The 10,700-nt window shown below is 35.3% G+C and overlaps 1 protein-coding gene across 2 annotated transcripts; it reads left to right on the top strand.

The window, feature by feature from the left end:
• Positions 3,682 to 8,619, top strand: LOC109829510. Of its 2 annotated transcripts, none has more exons than XM_020396606.1 (4): positions 3,682 to 3,882; positions 5,362 to 6,559; positions 6,636 to 6,713; positions 7,911 to 8,619. In XM_020396606.1, the coding sequence occupies exons 1-4, from the start codon at positions 3,757 to 3,759 to the stop codon at positions 8,375 to 8,377; spliced, it is 1,869 nt and encodes a 622-aa protein (XP_020252195.1). In that variant the 5' UTR covers positions 3,682 to 3,756; the 3' UTR covers positions 8,378 to 8,619. The 2 variants fall into 2 exon arrangements, with proteins under 2 accessions (XP_020252195.1, XP_020252194.1); XM_020396605.1 differs by having other exon boundaries at positions 6,633 to 6,713.

The raw sequence follows: 10,700 nt of genomic DNA, 5'->3' as shown, positions 1-10,700 counted from the left end.
TTCTAAAGGGAAAATTTCATTGATATATTTAAAAGTTACATAATGCTTCCATGAACTTTGAAGCAACTACATTATCACGTAAGGCATCCCTCACTTTAAGGTTACAAAAACACATAAGAACCTATTACAAAAGACTATTGAGCTATGAACATAAAGCCCCTGAACAAAACCAAAAGAAACTGGAGCCAAACTATCTGCTACACAGGTAGCAGCTACAAAAAGATCCCACCTAGTGGGGAGCACAAAACAGACGCCAATATGCATATCCGCCACCACAATATCAGCCTGGACTCAAAACTCCTTGGTAGGAATTTCAGAAACCCATCAGAATGACCACATTCATCATGTCGGTTGGACCAAGGAAGCCAAAAGCCGAGCAACACCAAGAGCATATATTATACTAAGGAATTGAGGGAACCGCGCGAAGTCGGTTGTGAGGATATATTAGAAGGGGAAGAGTCGGTTGGTTGTGAGGATATAGATAAGAACTAATTCGTTTTTTTTTTCCTGGTGGACCCATCCTACATGACTTCCGCCGTATTTCCAAGATTTTTAGACGGAAAAAAAAATTAAGGAAATGGAGATGCCACGTAGATCCCACATCATCATTTAAGGAAGTAGTGGAAGTAGATTTTCAAGAAAAACAAATATATATTTTTGTCTAGAAGTAGCAGAAGTAGCTTCTACTTCATCTACTTCTGCTATTTCATAGTTACTTTCGTGTAAACAAACATGCCCTAAAGTGAAAAGCTCTAACCAAATGTTAGATATGAAGAAGGAAATTTGGAAATGATATAGGCCAAGTTTTTTTTTTTCAACCTCAGACTTGGGATATTATATTCCCTAGACTATCTTACTAAGACTGACTAGGACTGTATTATTCTAGGACTATTTTAGTTTAAACTAATGTTTATTTTCACACAGTCTAATTTAAATCGAGTTATCATTTATTTTTAGGGGGATTATGACTATTCGAGCTAATATCATAACCAGAATGATTTTTTTGCCCTCAAGTCAACTAAAAAATGTCTAAAAATAGACATACCGCACTGTACCTATCATGATACAATAAATAATCCTATTCAATTAATAAAACGGAGTCGTGAAAAATGAAAACATTGAATTAAAGATGAAATTCTTCAACAAAAAGTATCAAACAATACTTGAACATCATCTACTAAGAAAAAGAAATAAAATAAACAGTACTAAAGTATTAAGTATCTACTTCATCTCGAGAGAAAGTAGTTTGAACTTTTCAATGAAATCTTTTGTTTATGCATTACTAATACCACAATCACCTATTTGGCTATTTTTGTTTCGTATGTATTACAGTGGGGATTGGGGATCTTATTATTAGGAATATGTTTGTAAAATTAACTTAGTTTGATGAATAACAAATCTTCATATTGGTCTAATATGTATTTGATATGACTTGTGTAGGTTTATATAGGCAAGAATCGATATTGAGAACAAATGGAAGAAGTTTTAGCTCAACAGAGTGTTTTTCAGTTCTTTTTCCGTCGATGAGTCGATTGCCCATCGATGAGCCTTGGTTCTTATTGATGAAACTGGACCTGATTCATCAATCAACAACTCTAAATCAATGGCAATTTTTCTCTAGAGAGGCCTCATCTATTGATGAGCTCACTCATCGATGAGCACTACTTGGTCATTGATTTACACGCCCCCATTGATTCAGAATATCTATATAGAGAGCAAAAGAATGAGTTAATCACAGGCAAATTTGGAAGAAAAAAAAATTAGAAGTAAAAATTATGTTTGAGCAAATGGGAGTGTCCATATTATCATCAGGAATCTACAAAAACAAATGGAACTCTTCGGATCTGTATAACTTGAGATAGAATGTCTACAAAAATAAACGGAACTCAATTCAGATTTTTTAGCTAATTAGGGTCAAAACAATTAGCAACATGTTGGAAACATACACAGATGCTAAAACTTACACAGACATAACTTTTGACTCAGTTATCGGGATTACTATTTGTAATATTTTTTGGAAAACCCTTGGCATAATAAACAAGTCCGTATACCTCTTGCCCATCGATGAGCAAACTTGCCCATCGATGAGCAAACTTGCCCACTAATGAGTGGCTGCTAGATTTTAAAGTTCTAGTCTAATTTAGATTCGATCTAAGCTGTTCATTGCTAGAGATATATAGAATCTTTCCTCGCCTTTTTTATTAGAGGTTTCTAACCTACATTAGAGAGAAAAAGAAAAAGGGAGCGAGCGAGCGAGCTATGGTTTCAATCATCATCCAATCATTTACTGTTAGCTTCTCAAAAAGCATCCTCGATGTTATTCTTCATCTAATCATCTATCCTTAGCTGCACTTGGATCTCAATTTCATCGACGTTTTTTCAAATCTACACTTCAATCATTAAGAGAACAGTTTGCTTTAAAAAAGGATGTATGATCATTCTAGTTGTGCTTGTTTGATATTTATTACTTTATATTAAATTATTTTTACGGTGCATTTAAGCCGGTGTCAATTGAGGGTTTCAAAAAAAACCCCAATTTGAAATATTAGCCCTTGCTAAACCTCTGTTATTTTTATTTTATTTTTCATTTTTTCGGTGCGAGCCTTGGTCAGTTTTAGAAGTTTGAATGTAATGAGGAGCCAACCAAAATGCCTAGCGTGGATTTTGGACGTTACAGTTGGTTTGGCTCTAGATGAATTAAGATGTTGTGGGGGGAAAATTCGACGGCTGGTCACAAGAAATAAGTATTGAAAAAAAAAACCCGAACCGCATAGATAAATGTTTGCTGGAAAAGGAAAAGAATAAGGGGAATTTGTCTCCAAATCTTAATTCCCTCTACTTCATTAATATTTAGATTGTAAAGATGGCGTGAAATGAGTTTAAATTAATCCCCTTTTTAGGGATTATGTAGTCCCTTCCTAAAAATAGTCCCAATCAGATAGGGGGGAAAATAAGAGATTAAAAGATTGGTTCAGATTTTTTAAATTAATTTCCTATTTAAAAAGCAAACATGACTTTAATTCTTATATCTTTAAAATGTTGTTCTCGACTAGGGGGATTAATTTGAACCAACTTATCTGGGACCCAATAGCAATACGGTGATTTGAGAGACTAATTTTGGGGAAGCTTATGATAACTAGGGGACCTAATAGCAGCTTTAATGATTTAGGTTAACAAGTTTGAAGCAATTTATAAGGCCTAACAACAACTTAGCTCAATGATTTGAAGGTCTACTTTCAAAATATTAAATCTACTCCTCTATACTTACAGAATGATCTAAATGTTTACTATTTATGCTACAGTAACTACAACAATAAATTATTGTAGCATTATTACTATAGCACAAAACAGAATAATACATCATTTTTTGAAAAAAATACTATAGTATTAAAAAATTTTGTAGTATCTAAAAAAGAATTACTGTAGCAGAAATAAAAAAAATGTGGTCGTGTTTTACACGGGGTGCACAGTAGTATGTAAAGAACTAACATTAAAAAAAAAAGACCCTGAAAACAGATATTTCGGTCCGTTGATCACGATTACTCGTGCACCTCTGATTCTTGGCAATCAAGTGTCTTTCCAGCATTAAAGCCCATAAAGAAGGGAAAAATTCAATGCGGAGGCCCAAAGGAGACGGACAAATTAAAAATCAGGTATATAAATAAATGCCAGAAGACAATAAAAAGCTGCCACTTTTATGAGGAAACAATGAGCCGAAATCTCCTGACAACTATTTTTTGGTGTTAAAGAAAGCCAATGGCGCATCAAAACAAAGGGAGAAGGAGAGCAATGGAGAGGAGATCGACTGAGTTCTTGAAGACCCACGATCAGATTCCTTCTTCCTTTTTCAAGATCATGCTTGGCGATTTCAAACATGTTCTGGTAAATTTTACTCTCTCACTCTTTTTTTTTTTTTGCTCTCTTTTTGTTTGGATTCTTTAAGTGGGTGTAGAATATAATTTGGTTAACAAAGCCTAAACCCTAATATGTTTTCTGGGTAATTTGGAGAAAAGCACCCTAAGCAATGCTGAAACATCCATACGTGTAAAACTTTACAAAACTACTATGACTTATTAGGATTTTGTTATTAAAAGAAAAACTGCTGTAAGATATTTTACTAGAGAGAAATATCATAAAGTTTAAGTCAGAAAAATTATAGAAAAATTTATGATAGTTGTACAATAATACATGATTGATATTTGATTATGATGTGTACCTTATGGTAGAATAATACATGATAGACATTATTTGAAAATTCATGGTAGTTTTGTGAAACATAACCAAAAGTTCATGTTATTCAATTCATGAGTGCAAAATTGTGATATTTTTATTTAATAAAAAGAGTTTCTGGTAATTTTGTGCAAAACGTAATTTTGTGCAAAAACCCCAGTAGTTGGTTGGATGCAATATCCCTAGTAGCTCATGGTCTTTTTTGTGCAAAACCCCTAGGATTTCGTACCAAACTACCATAATATGTTCGTATTAAGAAAAAAATATCATAAACTTTTTAATCATAAAAAACATCGCCATTTATTGCTATATATAATATTATGTGGTAGTTTTATGATAGTACATGAAGATACATGATAGATATTTGACAATTGTGTAAGCTTCATGGAAATTTGGCGTTATTGTCTGAAAATTCATGGGTTAATTTCACTAACTAAAGCTCTGATCTTTGGGTGGATTTGCACATAATCCCCCTGAGGTTTTAAAATTTCTTACCGGACCCTCTAATTGGTAAATAACTAAAATGTCCTTAAGAGAAAATTCTCAATTTACACATTTTCCAATTCACACGTGGTTGTGTTAAATAAAAAAAGTTCAAGGAGTTTTTTCCCCTCCTGATCTTTTTTTATCTTTTTTTTTTGTGGGGGTGGGGTGGTTTCGAAATTAAGCCACAAAATTCATGGGAGACAAATAAAATTCTTTCTATTTATTTCATACGTAGTTTTCTAAAAGTTTGTGATATTTTTCCTAATAAAAATAGTTTATGGTATTTTTTCTGTGATAAATCCTTATAGTTGAGGTATCTTTATGAACTTTACTCTAAACTTATGTATATGAGTAACATGTTTACAGTTGATGATTGCGACAAAGAATTTGATTATTGTTTGACTAGGTATTAACATGAGCAGATAAATTATCACTTCTAAAACCTTATTAGAGTTTTTCGGATTCTTACAGTCCATAGGTTGATTTTCTGTTATCTATTATGTTCTTGTTCAATCTCCAACTGAATATAGAAAAGATGGCGCAAATGTTAAATGTTGATCAATCTTTCTCATTGATTCAAGACTTTTATACCTAATAATGATGCTAATAACATTATGTATATGGTTCCATTTCCAATACATGCAGCATATTCCCCTGAAACTCGCCAAGGCAATTGGATGCCTGGATAAGCAAACTGTGATTCTCAGAGATTCAAATAGTCAATCTTGGAGGGTCAAGTTATCCATGGTCGATGGTCGGTTGGCCTTTTGTGAAGGGTGGGATGATTTCGTGCTGGATCACTCTATAAACCACGGGCAGTTTATAGTGTTCAAGTTCATAGAGAAATTTGTGTTTAGAGTTCGAATCTTTGGTGTGAATGCTTGTGAGATAATAGAATTTGATGAGATAAGAGATGAAAGGAGTGCTGGAACTAAAACAAAGACAACTGGTAAAACCTTTGAAGTTTCTGGACTCAGAAGCAGAATTGACAATCGTAATCCGGTGAAGAAAGCAAGGAAAGAAAAGGCTTCTACATGTAACTTGGAAGTGCCGAAAACAATTCAGAAAAGTTCAGAGCATGCTGGTAACATTTATTCCAATGCTGTTAACGAGAAAAGAAATGGAAATAGTACCGGGATTAAAAGAAAGACAGCTGAGAAAACTTTTGACGTTTCAGGACCTGGAAGAAAAATTGACAATCGTTATTCAGCAAAGAAAGCAAGGAAAGAAAGTACTACAAGTAACTTGAAAGCACTGAAAACAAGTGAGAAAGGTTCAGAGAATGTGGGTAACATTCACTCCAATGCCATTAGTCCTGTTGTGAACGAGAAAAGAAACGAAAAGAGCACTGGAGCTAAAAGAAAGATGGCTGAGAAAACATTCAAAGGCTTGGGACTTGGAAGCAAAATTGAGAATCATCCTTCACTGAAGAAAGTAATAAAGGAAAAAACTCCTACAAGTAACCTGAAAGTGCAGAAAACAATTGAGAAAAGTTCAGAGCATGTTAATAACGCAGTTAGCCATGTTGTCATCACTGAAAGTTCTGGAAACCATTGGGCTGCCATTACAATTCCTGTTCCTCTTAGTGAGCTGCCCTGTGATATTGTGAAGAAGTTGCGTGATGATGAAACCAACGTTATGTTTTCTTCGGAAAAAAGCTGTTCGTGGGTGGAGGATGTTATAGCACTAAAGATGGTTACTCGCAAATTTCTTCTTACAGAAAATGGTGTGTGCCACATTGTGGACGAAAATACAGAGAAAACTTTGATAGATCTCACTGAATGTGAAGGCAGAGACTATAGATTCAGATCATTGAAGATTGGTAAGAAGTCTCAAGGCAAAGGTAATTTGTGATCCTTAAGTAGCAAACTTTGTTCACTGATTTTAACTGGAATTCTGAAGATATGACTATTTAGCAGGAACTACTATTTCAGACAAGAGGATTCAGGATTATCATAACCGTTCTCATGACATGCAAAGATATTATCTCCGTTCTGGTAATTCATTTGTGTTTGATTTCTACTCGGACGTTTTTTTTGAAACATTTGCTTTAGTCTGCACAAGCTATAATTGTTTTCAATGCTTAATGATTCGTATACTAGGTCTAGCAAGCACCTTTAATATTAGTAAAGTGCAAATAGTGCTGCTGGATGATCAGAATTGTATCTGATCTTTCCTAGGACTGCATCCTAGAATATTTCAGTCAGCTTTGAGCTTGGGTGCCTTTACGACATAAAACAGTGATATCAGTATCTATATTAAAAGAAGGGTAAATTTCATAAGGGAATTTTCTCATAAAATCTTGAAGTTAAAAGCGGGGTTTTCTAATAACCTTTAACATATGATATTTGGAAAGTTACAGAGGGTTATCTGATGAGTGATAATCATCCAAAGGGATTTTTCTAATATGTAGCCTAAAATACATAAAAGGGCAAATTTGTCAAAAACATGTCACGTGCACTGCACCTGCCAGCTTACCCTAACTGAGTCATGACATGCGTAGGATAAAAGATTTGTATCCTCTCCAATTAGACGGTAATCGAAGAGAGTTCAATTTTCTCAATCCTTACCATCCATGTCACTTTCGATGAGATCACGTCATGTAAGGTGTCAATTGTTACTTAAAAACCATTCTGGCCTTGAAAACTAGTAGTAAACTTAAACACCACTGCGGTAAAAACTACTAGATAAAATCTTACGTGTCGCCATCTCATCCATTGTAATTGAGATTAGATGGTATGGATTAAGAAAATTGAACTCTTTTCAATTACTGCCATTGTAATTGAGATTAGATGGTATGGATTAAGAAAATTGAACTCTTTTCAATTAGTGCCTGATTGGAGAGGATATGCACGCGTAGAAAAAAGTTTTCAGTTATTTTCTCTAATGAAAAAGCTTATGGTAATTTCGTGCAAGACTTCTCAAATTCATGGTAGCTTTGTGAAATTACCCCTAAAAGAATTGATCTTGTTGATATCATCAAATAACTGTAATAAACCATTTTGGTAACTGTGATTTGTATATAGCTATTATTACTGCCACTACTACTACTAGTGAGTGGGCTTTCCCTTTAAGCCTCTGAATTGGTCTCCTTTTGTTATTTTTTTTTTAAAGATGAAATAGGTGCTACGTCTTAATCGTTTATAGATGATAAAAGTATTTTCCATGCATTTAATATTATATTTCATCTGCAGGTTTTGCAAACTCCAAACCGAAATGTACCACTTACCAAACTCCAAGCCCAATGGAGGCCCAACAAGTAAGCCCAAAGCCAACTGAAGCTGAAAAGGACCCAATCTCTGTCACATCCAAAGCAAGAACCAAAATAAAAGAAATCAATCCCAACCAAAACATCTCCCTCCACTCCTCAGATCGACCTTCTCTCCTACCTCAAGCTTATTGGCTTTCTGATAGGGAGCTCATTTTCCCCAAAAAAGGAACTGAAAACAAAATAAGCCGAAGCCGAAGCCCACAATTGAAGCTAGAAGAGCAAGGGGTGAAGGCCCAAGTTCAGGCCCAAGTTAAGAATCAAGGTCCTAAAAGGTGCACCAAGTGTCTGTCCTCCAAAACACCACTGTGGAGGCCAGGCCCATTAGGCCCCAAGACTCTGTGTAATGCTTGTGGACTTAGGTTCAATTCTGGTAGGCTTTTGCCTGTATAGGCCCGTTAAGAGCCCAATTTTGACAGTTTCAAGTATTCAAGTTCTCATAAGAAAGTTTTGAAGATGAGAATGCCTACGGCTTTCTTTTCACTGAGTAATTAAGAGAGTAGAGGAGAATGCCGACTTGTACCGTAAAAACACATGATATAATGTGGTAGTAGTAGACAGTTTCAATGTAGTCTATAAATAGTAGTGAACTTTTATTATGTTTTTTTCTAGCATTTTTTTTTATATAAGTTGGTTTGTTGCTCGTAGAGTTATTAAGAACAAAAGGTCCAAATTTGTTTTGTTAATGTTGGAATTAATATAAAACTATAGCCTTCAATTCTCATATAAAAAAAATTAGAGCTTTGGTGTAATTGTCAGAGGGACTTTAGACGGCATCAGAGCAATCCAAGTTTAAATCTCACCGGTCACGAATTTAATTTATTATCATTCTTGGCTGCTTACATTCCTTATGAAAAAGTAGAAATTATTAAATTAATATTAATAAACTAATAACTTAATAAAAACTAATGCTAATAAATGATAAATTTATTTAAAATAATTTTGTAATAACATTTAATTATCTAATAAATAAATATTTATTAAAATGTTAGGCTAGCATTAATATTCTTATCAATTCTCAAGCTCTCGCAGTTGGTAGTTTTCTCACCATAGCAAATCCTATCGCGGGGGCATCTGAGACTCTAAAACAGCCACAGATATTAAGTCTTTCTACGTATTCAATGGAATAAATTTTGCTGCTAAATTAGATTCAAATGTCTACAAACCACCGGAAAAATTCTCTGAAGTTGCACCGTGTCCTTAGCTCATCTTAGCCAAATTTATTAATTCACAAAAGGTAGTAACTTTTTACCCCTCAAATTTGTAGTACGATAAGAACACAATACCTAAAATGGCATGAAAACACAAAAAAGGCAAATTAAAATTTAAGTTCAGACGAAACAAATAATTTACCTCTGGATCCAAGAAGATGCGAAAACGCCAAAATGCGACGCATATAAACATGAGAGGGGGGGGGGGGATCTTTACGTGCGTCCGCCATTCTTCGGCTTCTCGATCCATGCAAAAACCAACTCGATCGAGGATAGAAAAACCCCCCTTGATGTTCATTTTGTGGGGTCCTACTCTGATGGAATCAAATGGCACGTGTCAATTGATAAGAGATGCACTTATAAAGGATAAGTGATGAACTTAATGAAGGAATTTCAGCATCAGCAGCAGAATCAGGAAAAACAGGTGGCGGTCGACCGGTCCGGTCGACCGGATTCGTGCACAAGGAGGTCGGTCGACCGGCCCGGTCGACCGACGGCTCTCTGGATTCTTTCGGGGTTCTGCTGGAGGTGGTCGGTCGACCGGGTCGGTCGACCGGAATTGATCGCGGTCGACCGGTCCGGTCGACCGACGAAGCGTCGCTTGGGAGTTGTATAAATACCCTAAACTCGTTTTTAGGGTAAGAGTTTGGGCGATTTTGAGCTGAGCAAAGGGAGATTTGAGGGCTTCTATTGTTGGAGTCTATTTGAGAGATCTTTTGGTCTTATTTGAGGGTTTTGGGTAAGATTTGTAACCCTAACTTGTACTCCCCTTTGATTTGAATAGTAAAGCTTCCCTCTCCTTGCCCCGTGGACGTAGGCATATTGCCGAACCACGTATATCTTGTGTTTGTGCTGTGATTGGTTGGCTTGCATTGGTTTGTGGTCTACTATTGTCTTGTGTGTGCCTTCGATTTGTCAATTTAGCTTCTTTATTTTTTGAGGTAAAAATAAAGCAAAGCACCAATGTATATTAAACTTCGAAACATACAAAGCAATCGATAGGAGAACAAAATTTCTAAGCCTATAGAAGACCTTACGTCAAGAAGAGTTCTGTGAGGGTGAGGAAAGTAGATAGTCGCCACTCATCACAAGCACAATACAACCTAATTGACAATCCACTAAATAGAAAACCACGTAGAAATTAGACTTCTCCTGCAGCCCCTGGGCAACAAAAGAAGGTATTAATTACAAACAAATTACAGAGATCAAGATGATAATAATAATAATAGAAGCTAACTTAAGTACTCGGTATCATCGGACTACTATACGCCATCCTCGAGCCACTAGCTTGCCTCTCCCTCCTCATTTCCATCAATCCTCTTCTAGGGGAGTGGAAAGTGAGGATCATCCAAAAGAAAATTTAGCTTCACTAATGTTTATTTAATAGAGAGGCACGTCCAGAGATGAAGAGAATGAAGAATATAAGCAACAAGGTCATCTGTTGTGAAGTTCTTCTTGTTGAAAACTTCGGCATTTCTTTATATCCAAAAACAATAAAAAATGTA

This window comes from Asparagus officinalis, chromosome 2 (assembly GCF_001876935.1).
Source record: "Asparagus officinalis chromosome 2, Aspof.V1, whole genome shotgun sequence".
Taxonomy (NCBI): Eukaryota; Viridiplantae; Streptophyta; class Magnoliopsida; order Asparagales; family Asparagaceae; genus Asparagus; species Asparagus officinalis.
This window is presented reverse-complemented; position numbering and strand designations above follow the sequence as displayed.